The sequence below is a fragment of the Pyrgilauda ruficollis genome, unplaced genomic scaffold (genome assembly GCF_017590135.1).
Source record: "Pyrgilauda ruficollis isolate IOZ18807 unplaced genomic scaffold, ASM1759013v1 scaffold23, whole genome shotgun sequence".
Taxonomy (NCBI): domain Eukaryota; kingdom Metazoa; phylum Chordata; class Aves; order Passeriformes; family Passeridae; genus Pyrgilauda; species Pyrgilauda ruficollis.
This window is the reverse complement of record NW_024522539.1, coordinates 34,150-55,797: the sequence shown is the minus strand read 5'-3', so window position 1 is coordinate 55,797 and position 21,648 is coordinate 34,150. Positions and strand designations below refer to the sequence as shown.

Sequence of the window (21,648 nt, the reverse complement as noted above, 5' to 3'; positions counted from 1 at the left end):
TGCTTGGATACCTGCGTGTGAGATCTGTAATGTGAAATCTGGGGATGTTTCCTGGTGGCTGGAACTGCTGTGGAAGGTGTCCCTACCCGTGGCAGGGGGCTGGAATTAGATGATCTTTAGGATCCCTTCCGACCCAAAGCATTCCAGGGGTCTGTGATTCTGTGGACTGGTCCAAATCTCAGGTTTAAACCTGGACACAGCTCCCAGCTGAGGTTTCCAAAGCAGGTTTTCACCGTGGCCCTGTTGCCAAGCCCCAGAAGGGCTGGAGCCAGGAGCTGTACACAGGATTAACTCTCCTTTTTCCCTCAGAGGCTGGGCTTGGCAGAGGAGCCTCTGGGAAGCCCCTGACCTCCCAGGGAGCTGGCAGGAACTCCTGCCTCTGGCCAAGTTTGTGTACCTTGCAGTCAAAGGCTGGTTTGAGGCTGTCAGGCTGCCGTGAGCTGGCTGTTGTGGTGGTTTGGGTGGTGATTCACAGCCCACAGCAGCTTTATCTTCCCTGGGAGGTTGCTTTGTAGCAGAAATGAGGCACTTCAGGCCTTGTACTTCCGTGGAGCTGTTCTTCCTGGGTGGCTGGAGCTGCTCTGGAAAACCACAGCACCTCTGGGATGTGCTTCCCCAAAACATTGTTTGATTATCCCCAGCATCAGCTTTATTTATACAAGGGAATAAACGCAGCCAGGCTGGCCAGCAGCTCCCATTAATCAGGCTTAATTGTGAGCTGGGGATACTGGGAGAGGAGAGGGGAAAGGAGAGGTCATAAAAGCTTCCCCTGTGGAAGGATGTTGGATGTCTCTGCCCTCACTCCCGTTTGGCCGCTGTCCGTGTGCCGGGTCCTGCCGCCTTCCAACGCCCTCTCTGCTCTGTGTCTGTCTGTCTGTCCGTGTGTCCTCGTCCCCTCGGCCAAGGAAGGACATCTGTGCTGCCATGAACAGGCCGTGTGAGACCCTGGGGCTGTCGCACGTGGCCGGGATGTGCCAGCCCCACCGGAGCTGCAACATCAACGAGGACACGGGGCTGCCCCTCGCCTTCACCGTGGCCCACGAGCTGGGACACAGGTACACCCTCCTCCTCCTCCTCCTCCTCCTGTTCTCTGTGTGCGCCCTGGGGCTGGAGGAAGCACGGGGGGAAGTTGGGAGATGGTTCCCAGGTGGTTCCTCACGGGTGCAAACACTCCCTTGCTCCCTGAGGGTTTCATTCCCGAGTTAAGTTTCGGGTTGTCCCAGGTTTAATGAGAACACACAGTCCAAGGCAGCCTGGAGAAATTGCACCTGTGTATTGTCCTGGGGTGGTGTGGGAGGGTTTTGGAGCAGGGCTTGCCCACTGAGAGGTTTTAAAGCAGGATCTGTCTGTAATATCAGCGACAGAGTTTTGCTTGCCCCAGTTTCAGTTAAACTTTGACGGGGTCGCTTGAACGCTGCAGTTCCCAATAGACATCCCTGTGTGGGAAAGCACCCACCAGCGAGATCCTGTTGAATATTCCTGAGTTTTCAGTGGGAGAGCTGCAGTGAAAGCACGGGACAGAGCTCAGGGCTGTCAGCACACGTCCCCGGGGCAGGTCCTGCTCCGAGCGGGGCCGGGAGCGGTGGCGGTGCTGGCTGTGGGGGCCGTGGCTCACCTCCCCTCCGTGGGCTGTGTCTTACACAGTTTTGGGATTCAGCATGATGGAAGCAGCAATGACTGTGAGCCAGTTGGGAAAAGACCTTTCATCATGTCTCCACAGCTCCTGTATGACACGTCCCCACTCACCTGGTCCCGCTGCAGCCGCGAGTACATCACACGCTTCCTCGAGTGAGTGCTGCCTCCTCTTCCTCCTCACTGATGGGGCTGGGGGTCGGGGCCCAGGCATGGGGGTGCTCTCATCTCTGAGATGTCTCTTGGAGAGTGTTGGGGGTCTTTGCCCAGAGCAGCTGTGGCTGCCCCATCCCTGGGAGTGTCCGAGGCCAAGGCCTGGAGCAGCCTGGGGTAGTGGGAGGTGTCCCTGCCCACGGCAGGGGTGGGATGAGATGGGCTTTGAGGTCCCTTCCCACCAAACCATTCCACGATTCCACGGATCCTCCCTGTGCTGTGAAGGGGGATCAGGAGCTTTTGGGGGGGCACAGGGGCTGTGGTTGCACAGATAGAACCAGAGTGTTTTCCCTCAGTGCTCCCTGCAGGAGATTCCCTGCAGAATCTCTTCTGTTCCCTCTGCCTGTCATGGGCAAACCAGATCCAGCCAAATTCTTCCCTGCCTTTGTTTATTTTTAGCACCCGTGGCTGATTTTTCAGCCTGTTGTTAGGAAGTTCCAAGGAGCCCAGCCCTGAGTTTGGTTTGTCAGCCAGTGGCTTGCACTGGAGGAACATTTCCCCCTTGCTGCAGGAGGGTTTGGAAGCAGGAGGAGCAGTGAGAGCAGGGCCAGGGGAGGCTGCTGGGGCCAGGCTCCCAGATCCCAGCCTGGGCCATGTGGACTGGCCCCGTGCAGGGGAATTTCTGCTGATTTATGGCTTTCTGAGGAATGGAGCTTGCCCGCATCCGCAGCGCTCTCGGCCCTCTGCTTTTAACCTTCACTTGGGGAGGAAGAATTTCCTGCCTGTGCTGACCCCGGGCTGCTGCGAGCTGCCATGGGGAGACAGAGCAGCTGGAAGCTCCTCTGCTGGGGTTTGGGACCCTTTGCTCCTCCAGAAGGAGCAGCTCTTCCTCGGGAGAGCGCCCGGCAGGCGTCTGTCACCGGCTGTGACACCCGGGGCCAGGGCCAGCACGGGGCCAGCACAGACAGGAGCGTGTTGTAACGGGATGCTGGCAGGAGAACGGGAGGGAAGGAGCCAGGAAACCCGACCCTGCCGGCCTGGGGTTGCTGGGTGTGCTTGGAACAGAGCTCACGTTCGGGAAAACCGCACTCTTGGATGGTGATGATTATTGTTTTACACGAGGTCGTTGCTGTTCCACAAGCACTGCTGAATGGTGGAGCATCTGAGAGTGATTCCCGGCAGCAGCACTGCAGTCAGTGCTGCTGCAGCTGGGGCTTCACTCAGGCTCTGCCTGGACATGAGGGGACACTGGGACAGGTCCTGTCCCTGCTGGGACAGCCTGTCCCCAAGGAAGGTGTCCCCTCGCTCAGGCCAGCGTAGGGTGCTGGCTGCTGATGCTCTGGTGGTGAAGGCACCCTTCAGTCTTTGCTCTGCATCAGACAGCCAGATTTTCAGCCTTTTTCCTCTGTGCTGGAGCTCTTCCTCCACCATCCTCCTCTTGGCAGCACCTGGGGCCTGCTGCCCTTGCCCTGCCCGTGCCCCCTCTGCCAGCCCCACCGCCGTGGCTGTGCAGCTGATTCTTCCCGAGCTCCAAGCTTTGCCTTTGTTTTTGTTGAATTGTGTCCTGCCTTCCTTGGACCCTTCCTCCAGTTCTCTGGGAGCTTTTGGAATTTTAATCCTGCTCTCAAATGTATCTGCAGATCCTCTCAGGCTGCTCACAGATGGGGATTCAATCATTGTTCCATCCAGGCCATCCTCCAGCTCGTTAAGAGCGGGCTGGAACAGGCAGAGCAGTGCAGGCCCTGCATCTTTCCCTCTGGACTGGGATTTACTGCAGATCCCTGGAAGCCAGAGGGAAACTCAGGCCAATTTTTCCCTGCTTGGAGATGTGTTTTGGCCAACTGAACAGACCACGAGAATGGTTGTAAAATATTTAACAAAGCAATAGATTCTGGAAAAGCTGGAAAGCTGAGGCAGATGCCAGTCACCCCCAGACTGGACAGAGACCCCTCTGTAGCTGGGGCAGGGCAGGGAGTGCCCCAAGCAGGTCACAGGAGCAGGAGTTGGGGACAGTGTAGGGGGCACCTGTGGGGCCCAAACAGGCACAGGGTGAAGAGTCAGAGCAGCACGAGTGTCACACCTGGGGCTCAGCCAGGATGAAGTGCTTCAGCCTGGACTTTTTCCAGTAAAGACACCTTCTGTTTTTAGAGAAAACACTCCAAGTGTACAGAATAGGATGAGCTTTAAGGCTCCTTCCAGCCCAAGCCATGCCAGGTTCTGGGATTCTGTGGAAATACGTGGGGAGGTGCCCTGCAGGGTGTGCCTGACACAGGCTGCAGCAGGACCCTGTGTCCAGCTGCCCAGCCCATGCCCCATCCATCCCAGCTGAGCCCCACAGCACCCACAGGGATGGCACCCTGCCCTTCCCACTGGGCTGGGAGCAGCACGGTGCTGCTGCTCTTGGGGGCTTGGAAATGGAGATTTTTGAAAGCAAGCCCTTTCCTGGTTCTTGCCACAGGGAAATAGAAGTGTATTTCAGTGGGGACATGCATGGGAGTTCAGGGGCTGTCTCCAGCCAAGGGAGCTGTTTGCAGGTGTGGAACTCGGTGGGTGGGATGGGAAAGGGAGGAGGGGGCGCTGGTCCTGCTGGGCATCACTTTGGGGTGCGCTGCCAGCACCCCAAAGCAGCAGCTCTGCTGCTTCCAGCCCTGTTTCCGTGCTGCTGCTTTGGCTTAGGGAGGAATCTCATGGCACGGGAATTGCGAGGCGTTCCCGATCCCCGCAAGCCCGAGTAACCCGATCCGCCGCCCTGCCGGAGGCTCGGCTTTGCTGGAAACGAGTTTGTTGAAATAACACCGCGTGTTTGGGAAGTGTCACAGCGAAAGCAGCGGGAGCAGAGGCGGCACTGCCCGCCTCCGGTGCCCCCCAAAGCTGTCCTGTGCTGGCATGGTGGTGGGCACGTCTGGCTGCTGGCATCTCCTTTGTTCCTGTCAGCAGCGGCCACACTGCTTGTTGAGATAAATGTCCACCGGCACATTTATGGTTGTTTCCCCTTCTGTCTTTGTCCCTTCACCTTGCCCATGTGCTGCCACGACAGGGGGATATGGGGGGATGGCTCTGGGGGGCTCCCACCCCCAGAAGGTACCCAGGGGTGCCCGTCCACGCCGGAGCAGCTCCAGGGACTGCAGAGCCAGTGGGAAATGCTGGCTGCTCATCCTGGGACGTGCCCCAGCTCCTGTCCCCGTCCCCTGCTGGAGGTGTGGGACACTGGGTGACACTGCTGTGGCTCTCTCTTGCAGCCGGGGCTGGGGGCTGTGCCTGGATGACCGCCCGGCCCGGGAGCTGCTGGACTTTCCCCTGGTGCCCCCGGGCGTCCTGTACGACGTGGGCCACCAGTGCCGGCTGCAGTACGGCCCCTACTCCACCTTCTGCGACGACATGGACGTAAGGGGGGCCTGGGGGGCACCGGGGGGCTTTGGGGGGCTGTGCCCACCCTGCCCGAGGCATGGACCTGATCTGTGCCTGAGGGGTGGACCTGTGACCGAGGGATGGACCTGATATGTGCCTGAGGGATGGATCTGTGCCCGAGGGATGGATCTGTGCCCAAGGGATGGATCTGATTTGTGCCCGAGGGATGGATCTGATCTGTGCCCGAGGGATGGATCTGTGCCCAAGGGATGGATCTGTGCCCGAGGGATCGGATCTGTGCCTGAGGGATGGATCTGTGCCCGAGGGATGGATCTGATCTGTGCCCAAGGGATCGGATCTGTGCCCGAGGGATGGATCTGTGCCCGAGGGATGGATCTGATCTGTGCCTGAGGGATGGATCTGATCTGTGCCTGAGGGATGGGATCTGTCCCCAAAGGTTTTATCTGATCTGTGCCCCAGGGAGGGCTCTGTGCCAGGCAGGAACGTGTCCCTCTCTTCCCACAGAGTGTCTGCAGCACGCTGTGGTGCACGGTGGGGAACACGTGTCACTCCAAGCTGGACGCAGCTGTGGATGGCACGGCCTGCGGGGAGAGCAAGGTAACAGGGGACACCCCTCCATGGCCTCGGGGAGCCTGCTCCTGCACACACAGGGCTGGGCAGGGTCAGTGCAGGGCTGGGTCATCCCACTGCCCCCAGCAGGGAGTGCCCTCAGGGAAGGTAACTCGCTTGGGATCACCTGAATCACCTGGGAAGGTGAAACCCACCGTTAATGGCCATGGCAGGACAGCACAAGGCTCGTTCTGCTGCCATGGTGGATCCTCCTCCCTGGGATCTTTCCCACTGCTGGGGAGGCACCTCTGAGCCCCTCTGGGCTGACACTGGGCTGCGAATCCCCTTGATGAGGGGTCTCCATGGAGCTTTGGGTTTGCTGCCTCCCTCAAATCCTCAAAGAAGCCAACACCTCTGAGTTTCCCATGGCCTGAGCAGCTCCAGGCTCTGGCAGAGCCCAGCTGACCCCAGGCACCTCCAAGCAAGCACAGCAGGGGTTTCCACGGGACAATCGGTGTGCTGGGCCCCAGTGCTCCCGGCCTGACCCGGTGTTCTCCCCCTGTCCCCGCAGTGGTGCTTCAACGGCGAGTGCGTCCCCGTGGGATTCCGGCCCGAGCCCATCGACGGCGGCTGGAGCTCCTGGAGCTCCTGGGCCTCCTGCTCCCGCAGCTGTGGAGCAGGAGTGCAGAGTGCTGAGAGGCACTGCAGCCAGCCCACGTAAGCCAGACCCCCGGGAGGCCGGTCAGGAGTCCCGGAGCGCTGGGCTGGACGGGGCTGGGGGGACTGCTTCCGTGCCCTGCCCTGGCGTGCTGCACTGTGACTCACACAGAGGGCAGAGGCTCCACGCTCAGAGATGTAAAACATACCCAGTGTCCTTTAGTGACAGCGCAGCAAACCAGGCATTCCTGCAGCCTGATTCAGAGTTGTTTTGAAAAATCCTGCTGCAGTTTATCACCCTGTGCATTCCATCAGCCAGTGCTGGCTGGAAGTGTCCGGGCGCTGCTGGAGGAGCTGCTGTCTCCATCCTGGGATTTCTGCTGACCCATCTGCTCCCCAGATGTCCCTTTGGTCACCAAATCCCTGTTGCACTGGATTCAGCCAAAACCCCTGGCTTGCCCTGGTGTCAGAGCAGCCTGGGATGGGGAGGAAAAGGGCTTTGTAGTGATGTTCCATGGGAATTCACTTTTCCATGGCATGGGGAGCTCTGGCAGCCCCAGGAGTGAGCTCCTGACCTTTCCAGACATGTTCTGCCCATCCTCTTCCTCGGGTGAGTTTGGTGCGTGCTGCTGGGCTCTTGAGGGAAGTGCTCTGTCATCTCAGTCCTGGGCCAGGACCTGGATTTGTGTTTGACATAAACGCTGTGGCAGAGGTGCTGTGGTGGTTTGTGGAGTGTTCCAAACACAGCTGTGCTCAGGCAGGAGAGCAAACACTGGGAATTTCCCGGGCAGTTGTTTGCTTTGGCCACTGGAGGTAAATCTTCAGCTTTGCCCTTGGGATGAAGTGAGAAAATGTGTGCTGGGCATCCCCCCCTCCCACAGCCATTCCTCAGGGCAGGGCGTGTAAACACAGCCCTAAAACAATCACTAGCTTCATTCTCTTCAGCAGAGTGTGCCCAGGAGAAGGAATTCTCGTGAGGTCACTGGGACATGGGCCATGGACAGTGGTGTGACCGTAGGACAAGGCAGCGTGGCGGGAGATGGTGGCTGTGTCGTGGGGGTCTGCTGGCATCTGAGAAAAGCACCGCTGTGCTTCTCGAGTCTCTCTTGCTTTAAAAAGTCCAGTGCCAGCTTTGCCATTCCCTGGGGCAGCAGAGGAGCAGAGTCAGGAGGACTCCCTGGGTGGGAAGGAGAGCAGCTCCTCCAGAGCAGCTGCAGGGAGGGCACCAGGCTGGACGAGGCTTGGAGCAGCCTGCTCTGTGGGAGGTGTCCCTGCCCGTGGCAGGGGGTGGAACACGGATGGATTTTGAGGTCCCTTCGGACCCAAACCATTCCAGAGCTCAGTGGCTGAGCTCTGTGCCCTCCCAGCCCTTGTGTGACTGGTTTTTGCCTCCCCAGGCCCAAGTACGGGGGCCGCTACTGCCTGGGCGAGCGCAAGCGGTTCCGGATCTGCAACGTGCGGCGCTGCCCCCCGGACAAGCCCTCCTTCCGCCAGCTCCAGTGCAGCCAGTTCAACCCCATGCCCTACAAAGGGAAGCTCTACAAGTGGACACCAGTGCCCAACAACAGTGAGTGGAGGGCAGAGCCCTCAAACCTGGAGCGGCTCGGGCACGGCCCCGGCGCGGTCGGAGCTGGCGCTGTGTGTCCCAGCCTTGCCTTGCAGCCCGCTCGTGCTGTATTTTGTATTTTACACTGCCCTGGGCTTGCAGGGTTGATCTGTGCTTTCGGAGAGACCGGTGCTGGGGCTGAGTGTGTGCCTGTTCCCCAGTTAACCCCTGCGAGCTGCACTGCCGGCCCGAGCACGAGTACTTTGCGGAGAAGCTGCGCGACGCCGTGGTGGACGGCACGCCCTGCTACGACAGCGATGCCAGCCGCGACCTCTGCATCAACGGCATCTGCAAGGTGGGGCTGCACCGGGCACACCCCGGGCCTGGAGGGCACCAAGGGGCAGCACCCACTGCTGGGCGCTCAGCATCCCCTCCCTCTCGTGCTGAGCTCGCTCCCTTTGCCGCTCCCCACTTGGAGTCGTTCCTGGGTCCCGTGGGGTGAGTGGCTCGGGCTGTGCCAGCCTCTGTGCTGGCCTCAAGGAGCCAGAGCACCACCCAGGCCAGGGTGGACGCAACCTGGAGCAACCTTGGAGCACCCTGGTCTCAGGGAAGGTGTCCCTGCCCATGGCAGGGGGCTGGAACTGGATTGTCTTTAAGGTCCCTTCCACCCCAGGCCATCCCAGGATGCTGTGAATCCCTTGGGGACCATGCAGTCGGTGCTGGCAGGGACTGGGAGGTGCTGGTGTGGGGCTGACGGGGCTGCCTTGCAGAGCGTGGGCTGTGACTATGAGATCGACTCTCACGCCGTGGAGGATCGCTGCGGGGTCTGCCACGGGGACGGCTCCACCTGCCACACCGTCCACAAGACCTTCGAGGACAGCGAGGGGCTGGGTAAGGGCACCTCCTGCTGTCCCCTGAGCACCCCGTGCTGCTCCAGCACAGCTGGGCTGCTGCTGCTCCTTTGGAAGGGCAGTTTAATTCCGACTTGTCGATTTTTTGGGGATAAGGCAGCAGGGAACTCAGGTGGGCTCAGGGCAGGGCTTGGTGCCCACTGGTGCCTTACAGAGGTGTAAGGATTGGCACAGTGCTGGCACCCAGGGGACACGGCACCCGCCCAAGGACAAAAATCATCTCACACACCTCTGACTCCCCCAAGACCAACTCTTGGTTCCATTCCCAGGTTATGTGGACATTGGGATTATCCCCGTGGGAGCCCGGGAGATCCGGATTGAAGAGGTGGCAGAAGCCGGGAATTTCCTGGCGCTGCGGAGCGAGGACCCGGAGAAATATTTCCTGAATGGTGGCTGGACCATCCAGTGGAACGGGGACTACAGGGTGGCAGGGACCACCTTCACCTACAAGAGGACAGGGAACTGGGAGAACCTCACCTCTCCGGGGCCCACCGTGGAGCCCGTGTGGATCCAGGTAGGATGGATCCTGCCCTCCTTGTGGGGCTGAGCTGCCGTGGCCCCTCAAGGCCATCCCTGCATCCAGGGCACGGGCTCTGCCCCTCCTCGGGCTGTGTTTCTGTGGGAGCCAACGCTGGGGCAGCCAAGCACACGCTGCCAGCCTGGGGGTGTTTCCTGCCCACACCACTTGCAGCTGAGCCTGATCCCCTTTGCAGCATTCTGCAGAATATTTACCCAGGAGAGGGGTGTGAGGAGAAAGAGCCGTTTCCTGAGGCCTTTCCCCTATCTTATCACCAGCAGGGAAAGAGCCCCCGATGCTTCTGGCTGGGCTGGACAGTCAGGAGTGAGGGAGCTGCCAGCTCATGCAGAGCTGCTGGAGCCAATGTCCTTGTGACCATGAGGCCAAGCCTTCCTCTGGAAACCAGTGGGAATCATCCCACATGAGATGGCACAGCTGGCACCAGGCTGACATCCCTCGTGGTGCCAGCTGTGGTGCCGAGGTGGTGGTGGCCACGGAGCTGCATCCCATGGACCCCCAGGATCCCCCTGCCCTGGCAGTCATGGCCCAGCCAGCAGAACATCCCCTCCTTTGCACGGGCTCACTCAGAGCTCAGCCACCCCGAGCAGCCACAATCTCCTTCTGCCTTTCCTTCAGCAGCAGCTCGGGGTGGGATGTGAGCGGGATCCTGGGCCCGCTGCTGCCAAGGGCTGCTGTTAATGGGAATGCTGGCACTGTTAATGGGAATGCTGGTGTGCTCAGCACCCACAAATCACTTTCTGGGATTCATAGCCTAATTAAAACCTGTGGACAACAACGTTTCAATATTCGTGGAGAGGTTTTGGAAAGACGCCCTGGCTCCCGCCAAAGCTCCAAGAACAACAAAGCTTTGGCAATAATGGGAGTGCTTAGGCTAAGAAAAACAGGGATGAACTCCTGGCCCTCGCGAGCGCAGGAGCCTTGTGTCAACCACAGGAGCAGCAGGAGCCCCTCTGGAGTGGGAGGCAGTGTAGGAAATTCCACCCGTGGGCAGGGACACCTTCCACAAACCGAGTTACTCCAGGTCCCATCCAGCTCTGCTGGGGAGCTGGGCACAGGGTCACGTCCTTCTGGCCCTGCTGGGCAGCTCCTTCACCCTGAGAAGCCCCTGGTGCAGTGCCACCCCCACTGCCCTGCCTGACCACCCCCTGCCTGTCCCCTGTGTCCCCAGCTGCTATTCACCCTGTCCCCTGTGTCCCCCAGCTGCTGTTCACCCTGTCCCCAGTGTCCCCCAGCTGCTGTTCACCCTGTCCCCAGTGTCCCCCAGCTGCTGTTCACCCTGTCTCCTGTGTCCCCCAGCTGCTATTCACCCTGTCCCCTGTGACCCCCAGCTGCTGTTCACCTTGTGCCTGTCCCCTGTGTCCCCCAGCTGCTGTTCACCCTGTCCCCTGTGACCCCCAGCTGCTGTTCACCCTGTCCCCTGTGACCCCCAGCTGCTGTTCACCCTGTCCCCTGTGACCCCCAGCTGCTGTTCACCCTGTCCCCTGTGTCCCCAGCTGCTGTTCACCCTGTGCCTGTCCCCTGTGTCCCCCAGCTGCTGTTCACCCTGTCCCCTGTGACCCCCAGCTGCTGTTCACCCTGTCCCCTGTGTCCCCAGCTGCTGTTCCAGGAGACCAACCCCGGGGTGAGGTACCAGTACACGATCCAGCGCCCGGCCGACAGCGAGAACGAGATCGAGCAGCCCGAGTTCCTGTGGCGCTTTGGCTCCTGGACCACCTGCACGGCCACCTGTGGGACAGGTGAGTGCAGCCCCGGGACACCCGCTCTGAGCAGCGGAGCGTCCCTGGGGAGCCGTTGAAATTCCTGGGTCTTGGGTTTCAGGAGGTCCTAGGGGCAGAAGAAAGGGACATCTGCTGAGGTCACGCCCGTGGTGCTCAGCAGGAACCCCAGGGCTTTATCAGCTCCCGCCTCGGTGTCCTGTTACCCGGCGCGGGATGGAGACAAAAGAGCTTTAGAGAAATCAGGGAGGGTGGAAGGGCTGGTCTCCTGCCTGCCTGGGCCTCTCCTCGGGGGGAGGATATCCAGGGTTTTACAGAGAGCTGGGGTCCCACAGTGTCCGTGTGTGGATGTTTGCTTCCCCCATCCTGCCCCCCTGCACCACTGGCCGGGTGTCCCAGGGTCCCCAGGGCAGCTTTTGGGGCAGCTGGTGCAGAGGAACATTTCTGGAAGTCTGCCAGGAGAGACTGGGAGCAGCAAGCACTTCCTCGAGAGCAGCTGGCACTGGAAAAAAGGGGAATTCAAGGACACTTGTGCTTTCTAGGTAGCACAGAGTGCCAGGACATGGGCTTTGTTTAAAACCAGCTTTTCTTTGTATGATTCGAGTGCTTGGCTTCCAGAACAGAAGGGAAGTAGAGGAGTGAATCAGGCAGGAGTCGGGTGAGGGTGAGCAGCTGGAGGAGGGCTGAGCCCCTCTTGCTGCACTGAGTGATGATGTGAGATGAGATGTGGGTTTGGGAGAGCTCACAGTGAGCCTCTGCTGAGTCCCAAGGCCCTGTAAGCTCCCAGGTGCTTGAGGCAGAGCCCGGCTCAGCAGTTCAGCAGGGTTCTGTCAGTCTCAGCTGAGCTTTGGTGACAGCTCTCCATGTCACAGGTCAAGTACGTGTTACAGAACGGGGACAGAAGCCGGAGCGAGGCAGTGTGGTGAGGTCACATAAAATCCCCTGGGAGCAGACTGGGGACACGAGGCTTTGGGCAGTGCTTTGTCCTGAGCTGGGCTGGGGCAGGGCTGCCACAAGAGCCAGGTTCTGCCCCTTGGCAGCCCCAGAACTCGCAGTGCACTCGGTGGCTGGGTGTGCTCCGGGCAGTGCTGCCATGCACGGCTCCGGGCAGTGCTGCCATGCACGGCTCCAGCTGCCACCCTGCCCTGGTGCCAGGGGCTCTGCCAGGGCATCTCAGCCTCAGCACCAATGAACGTGCAGCTTCAAATGGTGCTTTCGTTTTCTCCCCACTCTCCTGGCTCACCGAGAGCCTCCTGTGCCCTGCTGGGTGGTCGGGTTGGGTTTCCAAAGCCGTGCTGGCAATTGTGTGGTGCCGGGGTGCCTGGGGGTGCCTGGGGGTGCCCTCAGCGCCCACCCACCCGCAGGGGTGCAGCGGCAGGTCGTGCACTGCGTGGAGAGGCTGGCGGGCCTGGTGGAGGAGCGGTTCTGCGACGCGCTCACGCGCCCCGACGACCAGCAGCGCCCCTGCAGCGAGGAGCCCTGCCCGGCCAGGTGCCACCCGCCTGCTCCCCCTCCCTCGCCCTGGGGATGGGTCCCCGGCCCCGGGTGGGTCCATGGCAGCGTCCCTGGGCTTGTCTGACCTGACAGGCATTGCCTGTCCACGGGCAGAGCCTCACAGGCGGTCCCATCCTGGCAGGATGCTCCTCTCTGCCTCTGTGCACACAACCCTGGCACAGCTCGGGGGCTGTCCCATCCCTGACCCTCTGTCCGAGCTCCCAGACCTTGGGCTGACACATTTGGGATCCTCCTTTCCCCATGGCCTCACGTGATGGGCAGTGGGATGGGTCCTGGGGCACGGCTGCTTGCTCTGGCTGAGATCTTTCCCTTTCCCCTTTTCTATATCCCTCTTCCCCTTTTCCCCTTTCTCCCTTTCCCCTTTTCATTTCCCCTTTCCACTTTCCTTTTCCCCTTTTCCCCATTTCCCCTTTTCCCCATTTCTCCTTTTCACTCTTCCCCTTTTCACTCTTCCCCTTTCTTTCCCTTCTTCCCCCTTTCCTTCCCCTTTCCTTCCCCTTTCTTTCCCCTTTCTTTCCCCTTTCTTTCCCCTTTCTTTCCCCTTTCTTTCCCCTTTCTTTCCCCTTTCTTTCCCCTTTCTTTTCTCCCCCCTTTCTTTCCCCTTTCTTTCCCCTTTCTTTCCCCTTTCCCCCGCAGGTGGTGGGTGGGTGAGTGGCAGAAGTGCTCAGCCACGTGTGGCCGGGCAGGGCTGATGAAGAGGACGGTGCTGTGCATCCAGAGCGTGGGGCTGGACGAGCAGAGGGCCCTGCAGCCAGCAGACTGCCAGCACCTGGCCAAGCCGGATGCCACCGCGCCCTGCCACCCCGAGGTCCCCTGTCCCTCCCCGTGGGCTGTGGGCAACTGGTCCGAGGTGAGAGGGGACTTTGGGGGTGTCCCGTGTCTTGCAAAGGGGTGGGAGCTGGGGACAGGGGTCCCCGGACACCTCAGCCTGCCCCAGGGCGATGGCTGTGCTCCTGCTCACAGGAATCCATGGCTGTGTCCCTGTGGGGCCAATGGATGGGAATTCCATTGCTTGGAGGGGTCTCAGGGTGAGGAAGGAGCACTGGGCAGTTTAACTCTGTCCCAGCCCCCATGGATGGGAATTCCATTGCCTGGAGGGGTCTCAGGGTGAGGAGGGGGCACTGTGCAGTTGAACTCTGCCCCAGCCCTGGGCTTTGCAGCTCCCTCACACATGGTCAGGGCCACTCTCTGTGCTTGGCACAAGGAGGGCAGAAATGGAGTTTTCAGCTGGACATGGCTTGGAACAGCCTGGTGCAGTGGAGCTGGAGCCACCACCTGCCCACAGCAAGGATGATCTTCAAGGTCCCTTCCAAGCCAAATGATTCCCTGGAGTGATTAATGGTGGCACTCTATGTAGCCTTGATATATTTTTGTGTTTTTGTGAATCAGCTTAACCACAGGCTGAGGGTTTCAACCAGAAAATGATAACTCCTAATTTAAACAGCCGTGCCAAAAGTGTTCAGAGTGAAGACAAATATCAGGAGAGAAAGGAGAGAGCCTGGGAACAGAGCTTGTTGCTAAGGAACAAATGGAATCAAATGTGAACAGAGGATTTGAAGGCTAGATGAGAGCGAGTTGGAAATATTTTTCTAGGGGCCCCCAAAAGCCACAATTAAGGGCTGGGAAAGATGGATGCAACGATTTAAAGGGAAAATTACAGCTTGTAGGTGGGTCAGTGCTGGGCAGGGCAGCCCCAGCCCTCACAGCTGGCCTCTGTGGTGTTGGCACCAGTGGGTTTGTGAGCCCTGGAGAAAACGTGTTTGGGATTTTGAGGACCTGAAATTTTTCTGTCCTTTAATTTAAAGGGAGAGCCCTCTTTCTTTTCCATTTCCACCATAATTAGGGGGGTTGGAGGGGCTTGGGAGCTTCCCAGAGCCGTGGTCCTTCTGTCAGCAGTAGCAGCAGGCTGGGGCAGCGTGGTCTGCAGGACCAGGCAGGAGCAGTGTCCCCGTGTGGCACTGGGGCACCTGGCCCTGCCACGGGGCTCTCTGGGGTTTGGGTGGCACACACCCTGGGGCTCAGTGCCTCAGAGGAGCCCGAAGCACTGCACATGCAGCTCTGTGCAGTTTCCAAAGGGGCTAATGCAGTCAGAGGACTGCTTTGTTGTTCTTCAGGGAGCAGCTCCTTGCAGCCCTCTCACAGGTGTGTGGTGATGTTTGATTCCAGCTCCTGGAAATGCCTGCTGGTGGCCACCTGGGAATCCTGGAATGCTCTGGGGTGGAAGGGACCTTAAAGCTCATCTGGTTCCACCCCCTGCCATGGGCAGGGACACCTTTCACAAGCCTGGGTTGCTCCCAGCCCCAAATGCAGCAGAAAATGCTGCTGTTCTCCTTTCCAGCTTCTCAGTTTCTTTTGTACTGACCCATCTCAAAGAGCCCATTATGGGGAATGGTGTGTCCCCAGCAAAGCTCCTTCCTGACCTTTGCTTTTTCCCTACTCAGACAACACCCATGTTGTTATTCCCTGCTTCAAAGAAGGCTCTTCTAGAAGAAGAGCTGCAATTCATGGCAATAGGTCACAGGAAAAGCCTATTAGCTCATCTCACCCCTGCCCTTCCCAGCCTCCATCTCCCGGGAAAGCTGTTTCTGGCTGGAAAGCAGGGCAAGGATCACCCTGAGCAAAGTCCCCACAGCTCCAGCTCTGCTCTGGCACGGTCTCCAACGGGGGCAGCCCCAGAGGGGATTTGGGCAGCAGTGCTGTGCATGCCAGGGTGAGCAGGGTGGGACTGGCACAGCAGCTGTCCGGGCGGGTGGTGGGAGCTGGCAGAGTGACGTGGAGCCCTCACAGAGGGAGCACTGGCACCACTCCTGGCCTTGCCCCACAGACCTGTCCCTCTCTCTTCCCCTGGCAGTGCTCGGTGAGCTGTGGGAACGGGACCCAGAGGCGCCCAGTCCACTGCAGCAGCGGCAGCAGCGGGGCCCCGTGCGACCCTGCCGAGAGACCCAGCCCCGAGAGGGCTTGCTCCTTGCCACAGTGCCACCAGAAATGGGACAGCGACTGGTCTGGCAGCGGCTCCTCCAGCAGGGAGATACTCAATGAAATCCCTTACATCCCCAGCAACCACATTCCTAAACTTAACCCCTTGATCCCGAACGTCCCCGAGTCCAACGACGTCAATGTCATCACCGAGGAGGACTTCTCAGCCAGAAAAGGAAATGTCTTTGTCGATGATTTTTACTACGATTACAACTTCATCAACTTCCACGAGGACCTGTCCTACTATCCCTTCACAGAGAAGGAGCCACAGCCAGAGCTGAGCACTGCTGGCACGGAGGGGCCCTGGGAGATGCCCACTGAGCTCACCACCGAGCTGGGAGCAGAGAGCCAGGAGCAGCCAGCCCCCGAGGAGGAACTCACTCCTGCTCCTGTGGATGGGCAGCACACAGAGCCCGGGGATTTAGCCACCAACCACCTCCTGAGCGTGGTCCCCGAGGATGTGGGATCAGCCACTCCCAGCTACACCACCCCTGGCTTTTTGGCTGAGGAGGAGGAGGAGGAGGAGGGTACGGTGCCTGTGCCCCACTCTGAGCACCCCCCAGCCACCCAGAGCTCCGTGAGCCACCGCTCTGCAAACCACGGCCAGCCGCCCTGGGGTGAGCCCCACGGAGCTGTGCCCAGCAGGAGCAGCCTTGGGCAGGGTGTCCCTGCTCCCGGGGGTCCCCACCCCGCTGGTGTGGGCTGGGGCACTGCCGGGGTGGACGTGTCCCTCGGGCCAGCAGGATGGGACAGCGAGGGCCGTGTGAGCACACAGGGGCACGGCCCAGCCTGGTCTGCAGGGAGAGGCCACAGGGACTCCGGGCAAGTGGCTCTGGCCACCACCAGTGACATCCATGGTGCAGCCCCACAGCCCACCGAGCAGCACGGCCGGGCAGGGATGCCAGAGGAGATGCTGGACCCGCGGGCAGGAGGGCAATCCCATGGCATGGAGAGGGCACATCTTGCCTTGCCCACCCTGCAGGCCCCGGGCTGGGGGGTGGCAGGGAGGGCTGGCAGCCCCCAGGCTGCCGTGAGTCCCCCTCCTGCGGGTGCTGGTGGGGCTCCCATGGGACAGGGAGGGCACCAGCCAGAGCTCCACACCCCCACAGCCCCCACCTCAACCCCCCCGGTGGCCACAACAGCCCCTCCAGTGTCCTTGTCCCCTGCCATGCCCGGGCCAGCCCCCCAGGTCACCTCCAGTGGCCTCGGCCAGCAGGATGCCCTGGGCACAGCCATGCCCACAGCCCCAGCTCATGGCCCACCTGCCCACACAGCAGGGTCCCCCCTGGCATGGGGGACACAGGGGGTGTCCCAGCACCTGGGTCCAGCATCACCCCACACCAAGCTGACCTCCCATGGGACCCCGCTCAGTGTCCCTGCACCGAGGGACCCCTCACCGTGGGCCCCCCCAGGGACACCAACGAGGGACCCCTCACTGTGGGCACCCCCAGGGACACCAACGAGGGACCCCTCACCGTGGGCACCCCCAGGGACCCCTGCCTCCAGTGACGGGGGGCAGGGGCTGTCCCAGCCCACGCCTTTGTCCCCCCCGCTCTGGGAGAAGGGGCTGGAGGAGGAGGAGGAAGAGGAGGAGGAGGAGGAGGAGGAGGAGGCTCTGTTCCCACCGTTGCTCCCCGCAGCAGCCACTGCCAAGCCCAGCTGGGAGGTCGGGAACTGGAGTGAGGTACGTGGTGAGTCCCATGAAAGAGTGAGGTACGTGGTGAGTCCCAGGGGCCAGTATGGGGTACCCAGCAGCATTCCCTGTGCTGCAGAGCTGGGTGTTTTTGGGGTACCCAGCAGCGTTCCCTGTGCTGTAGAACTGTGTGTTTCTGGGGTACCCAGCAGTGTTCCCTGTGTTGCAGTGCTCGGCCACGTGCGGCCTGGGCGCGGTGTGGCGGCCGGTGCGCTGCAGCAGCGGCAGTGACGGCGGCTGTCCCGCGGCCGACAGGCCCGTCCCTGCCCGGAGGTGCTCCCTGAGACCCTGCTCGGCCTGGCGTGTGGGCAACTGGAGCAAGGTACGGGCTCCGTGGGGAGGGAGGGTCCCCAAAACCCGCGGGGCGAGGTGTGGGGTCACACTGCTCTCAGGGAGGGCTCTTGCCCTGTGTGTCACGTAGGTAAAGGTTTGTGCTTGCCACAGGGTTTAAACTGCTCATCCCACAGTGTTTTCGTTTTTCCTGGGCTGGTAATAAAGTCAGGAATTTGTAAAAGCTAAACCAAGTGATTTGGTGAAAGGCCAGGTTGGGTGGGGCTGGACAGCCTGGTCTAGCAGCTGTCATCCCATGGCAGGCCTTGGAACAAGGTGGAACAAGGTGGTCTTTAAGGTCCATTGCAAGCCATTCTGTGGTTCTATGATTTGTCACACGTTCTGGCCACTGTGCCCTGCCAGGGGCTGTTTGCAGTTGGGTTGGGTGAACTCGGTAGGGTTGGTGGTGGGGAGCAGCCCTCCTTGCTCTGGGTGGGTGCTGTTCCCTGGAATCATCAGTTCTTGGAGGCATAAAGACTGTTCATTTTCCAGCTGGGAGCCAGCTGGTTTCAGAGGGGTGCTAGTGACAGATGGGGGCACAGGCTGTGCTCTGGCTTGGCCTAGAGCAAGGGGGGGAAGGAGGTCAAGTGTCAACTCAACCCCAACCCAAGTTGCTGCTGTGTCCTTCCCCATATCGTGGCTGTGTGTCCCTCCCCACCGTGGCTGTGTGTCCCTCCCCACCGTGGCTTTGTCCCTCCCCACCGTGGCTGTGTGTCCCTCCCCACCATGGCTCTGTGTCCCGCCCCACCGTGGCTCTGTGTCCCTGTCCACCGTGGCTGTGTGTCCCTCCCCACCGTGGCTCCGTGTCCCTCCCCACCATGGCTGTGTGTCCCTCCCCACCGTGGCTGTGTGTCCCTCCTGTCCCTCCCCACCATGGCTCCGTGTCCCTCCCCAGTGCTCCAGGAGCTGCGGCGGGGGCACGAAGGTGCGGGACGTTCACTGCATTGACACCAGGGACCAGCGGCTGCTGCGGCCCTTCCACTGCCAGGCCGGGCTGGCGCAGCCCCCGGCGCAGCTGCCGTGCCACAGTGCCCCGTGCCTGGACTGGTACACGTCCTCCTGGAGAGAGGTAGGCCGGCCTGGGCACCGCTCAGCCCACCCCTGCCGGGGCAGGGACACCCGCTGCTGCCCCAGGTGCTCCAGCCCTGGCCTGGGACACTGCCAGGGATCCAGGGGCAGCCCCAGCTGGGAATTCCATACCACTTCCTCACCACCCTCCCAGGGAACAATTCCTGCCCAGTATCCCATCCATCCCTGCCCTCTGGCAGTGGCAGCCGTTCCCTGTGCCCTGTCCCTCCATCCCTTGTCCCCGGTTCCTCTCCGTCTCTCCCGGAGCCCCTCTCGCCCTGGCAGGCTCTGAGCTGTCCCTGGAGGCTCCTGGCGGCCCAGCTGTGTGCAGGGCCGAGCCCTCAGCGCCCTGTTTGCCCCGCAGTGCTCGGAGCCGTGTGGCGGCGGGGAGCAGGCCCGCCTGGTGACGTGCCCCGAGCCGGGGCGCTGCGAGGAGAGCGTGAGGCCCAACAGCACCCGGCCCTGCAACAGCCAGCCCTGCACCACCTGGGTGGTGGGCTCCTGGGGACAGGTGAGCGGGGCTGCTCCCCTCCGCGGGGACCGCAGGGCACGGGGACCCCCGCCCTGCGCCCGGCGTGGCCCTGGGGCTGTCCCCAGGCTGAGCCCCGCGTCCCCGCAGTGCTCGGCTCCCTGCGGAGGGGGCATCCAGCGGCGCCAGGTGAAGTGCATGGACACCAGGACAGGGGTGGCCGAGGAGGACAGCAGCCTGTGTGACCACGAGCCGTGGCCGGAGAGCACCCAGAAGTGCAACCCCCAGGAGTGCGACAGCTCCGAGCCGGGTGAGCGGCAGGCAGAGCCAGGCTGGAGAACGGGGCGGGAGCTCTGGGGGAGATGGAGAGAGAGGTTCAGACGTGGCTTGTGTGAGGCTGACTTGGCTGATGGATGAGTAAGTGGGAATGTTGTAACTGTCTGTAAATGTCCAGAGCATCCGTCCCTCAAGGGGCCAAGCAGGGTTTTGCTGGCACGGATGTGAGCTGGGATGGGATTGTTGGGGTCAGCAGTGTCACCCAGCACAGGGACACCCGAGGGACACCCGAGGAACCCCGTGGGGTCAAGGGACCCCGTCCAGAGGCAACAGGGCATTCAGGAAAAGGAAGGCACAGGGGAATACCCAGTGATGGAGCTCTCAGGAAGCTGGTAAAATCCCAGAACACAAGACTTGTGACACAAGCTGGGCCCAGCACCAGAAGATGGAATAAAGGAGCATCTTCAGGTGTGTCTGAGCAGGTGCTCCAGGGAGCCAGCCCCATGTCGACCTGTTTGTCACTTACCTGCCCCAGCTGCAGCCACAGTGCTTGGCCACACCACAGGCACTCACTTGGCTTCTTCTCCCTCTTCCACTCACAGAGATAGATCCCAAGCACCAGGCTGTTCCCTGGGAGACAGAAATCTGGGCACTGCAAGGGTTAACAGCACTTTCAGAAAAGCAGTATAATGAGGGATTAGATGTCAATGGTGTCAGTCACTTCCCAGCTTTATCTCTTTAATGTGTCTATGCAAAAGAAAAGCTCTTTGGCTGCCCAGAAGGTATTGTTGGACCTCCAGGAGGTTTGCTGGCCAAAGGGAGGGCTGAGAGATGGGGCAGGGGGGCAGCAGTAGCTGGTGCCTGGGGTGGAGGAGCTGGATGCATGGCTGCTCCACACATCCCTGGGGTCCCCTCTGCAGCCCGGACAGCCATTCCAGCCTCCCAGCCCTTTGTGTTCATCCTGTGCCCAGCGTGCTCCTCCCAACACCAATTCCAGAGCAGGCAGAGCGTTGGCTGTGGTTAACTGGGATTTGGGCACTGCCACTGTTGGCCATCAGGATGTTTTCAGCCATGAATCTGCTCCTTTTTTGGAGCATTTGCAGGGCCGTGGGGCATTTAGGAAATGATGAGTCAGCCCTGCTCAAGACACGACGTGCGGTTCCGTTTGTTTTGGTCAGGGGAAAATTTCCGTGCCAGGCTTGGTGATGAGAGCTGTGGAGCCAAGGCTGGACCAGAATAACCACTGAGATGTGTAGGAAGCACACAAATAAATGGTAAAATCCTGGATCAAAAATGACATAAATGCTCTGGCTGCAGCCCAGGGCAGGAAACGCCTCTTGGAAATACAAACGTTTCCAGCCAAAGCATGAAGGGGAACAAAACTTTCACATGGCAGGAAATCCCAGATGTGTAAATGCACAGGCAAAGGCTCCCAGAAAGACATAAATGTAACTCCAGCCCTTTCCTGTGCTTTAGGGGATCTTTTCTGCACAAGATGGGCTCAGGCTGGAGCGATCCATGTTTTTGTGAGGAGCACAGGAGCCTCTCCCTCCTCGGGCACGAGGTGCTCCTGTACCAGCAGAACCAGGCTGGCTCTGTGAGTGGTCATGTCCTCACTGGACACAAAAGTGCCAATAACCCCAGCAGGGTTTAAATGTTCAAACCATAATCAGATGGATTTGGAGCAGAGATGGAAGAGATGAAGCACAAACATCTCACAGCAGTCAGCTCCTCAATTAAAGGAGGTCGGGATTAATTAGAACCAGAGTCCTGAGCTGCTGCCAGCTTGTAAATTGATTGAAGATTCCACCAAGGTTATTTTTGAATGTGGCTGTTGCCTTACAGCTGCAGCCAGCTGTGAGGGTGTCCTTAGATGGCTCCTGGGAGCTTCAGAGCCGTGGGCACCCAGTGCCTCCCTGGGATGCTCCAGGGGCTGGGGACATTCATCTGGGAATTTTTATGGTGTCATGGAAAGGAGCTGAGCCTCACCAGGTCAGCGTGGGGGCCTGGAGAAGCCTGCAGCAGTTTATCCAGCAGATCAGACAGATTTAAACCAGAAAAGTGGGAATTGCTGTGTACTGGAGGAGGAATCGGGGGGTGAATGGAGCTGGTCACTCAGCTGGCCACTGCAGGGTGGTGGCCGTGCTGGACACGGCAGATCCTGGTGGTGGTGGTGACACATCCCTGCCCAGGACAGAGCAGGGCAGCCCCAGGTGCTCATCAGGGTCGTGCCATGGAATGAATCAGTTCT

General features: G+C 60.4%; 1 protein-coding gene across 1 annotated transcript in view; it reads left to right on the top strand.

Moving 5' to 3' along the window:
- ADAMTS7 (ADAM metallopeptidase with thrombospondin type 1 motif 7) overlaps positions 1–21,648 on the top strand; it is a 34,897-nt gene that overhangs the window by 7,302 nt on the left and 5,947 nt on the right. Inside the window, exons 9-26 of the mRNA XM_041468892.1 lie at positions 906–1,055; positions 1,645–1,788; positions 5,025–5,169; positions 5,659–5,751; positions 6,275–6,420; positions 7,758–7,927; positions 8,128–8,261; positions 8,677–8,797; positions 9,087–9,331; positions 10,950–11,091; positions 12,435–12,561; positions 13,222–13,435; positions 15,437–17,041; positions 17,156–17,245; positions 17,424–17,576; positions 18,480–18,653; positions 19,017–19,163; positions 19,272–19,431. Coding sequence (XP_041324826.1) covers positions 906–1,055; positions 1,645–1,788; positions 5,025–5,169; positions 5,659–5,751; positions 6,275–6,420; positions 7,758–7,927; positions 8,128–8,261; positions 8,677–8,797; positions 9,087–9,331; positions 10,950–11,091; positions 12,435–12,561; positions 13,222–13,435; positions 15,437–17,041; positions 17,156–17,245; positions 17,424–17,576; positions 18,480–18,653; positions 19,017–19,163; positions 19,272–19,431 — 4,160 coding nt within the window. The remainder of the gene's footprint in view (positions 1–905; positions 1,056–1,644; positions 1,789–5,024; positions 5,170–5,658; positions 5,752–6,274; positions 6,421–7,757; positions 7,928–8,127; positions 8,262–8,676; positions 8,798–9,086; positions 9,332–10,949; positions 11,092–12,434; positions 12,562–13,221; positions 13,436–15,436; positions 17,042–17,155; positions 17,246–17,423; positions 17,577–18,479; positions 18,654–19,016; positions 19,164–19,271; positions 19,432–21,648) is intronic.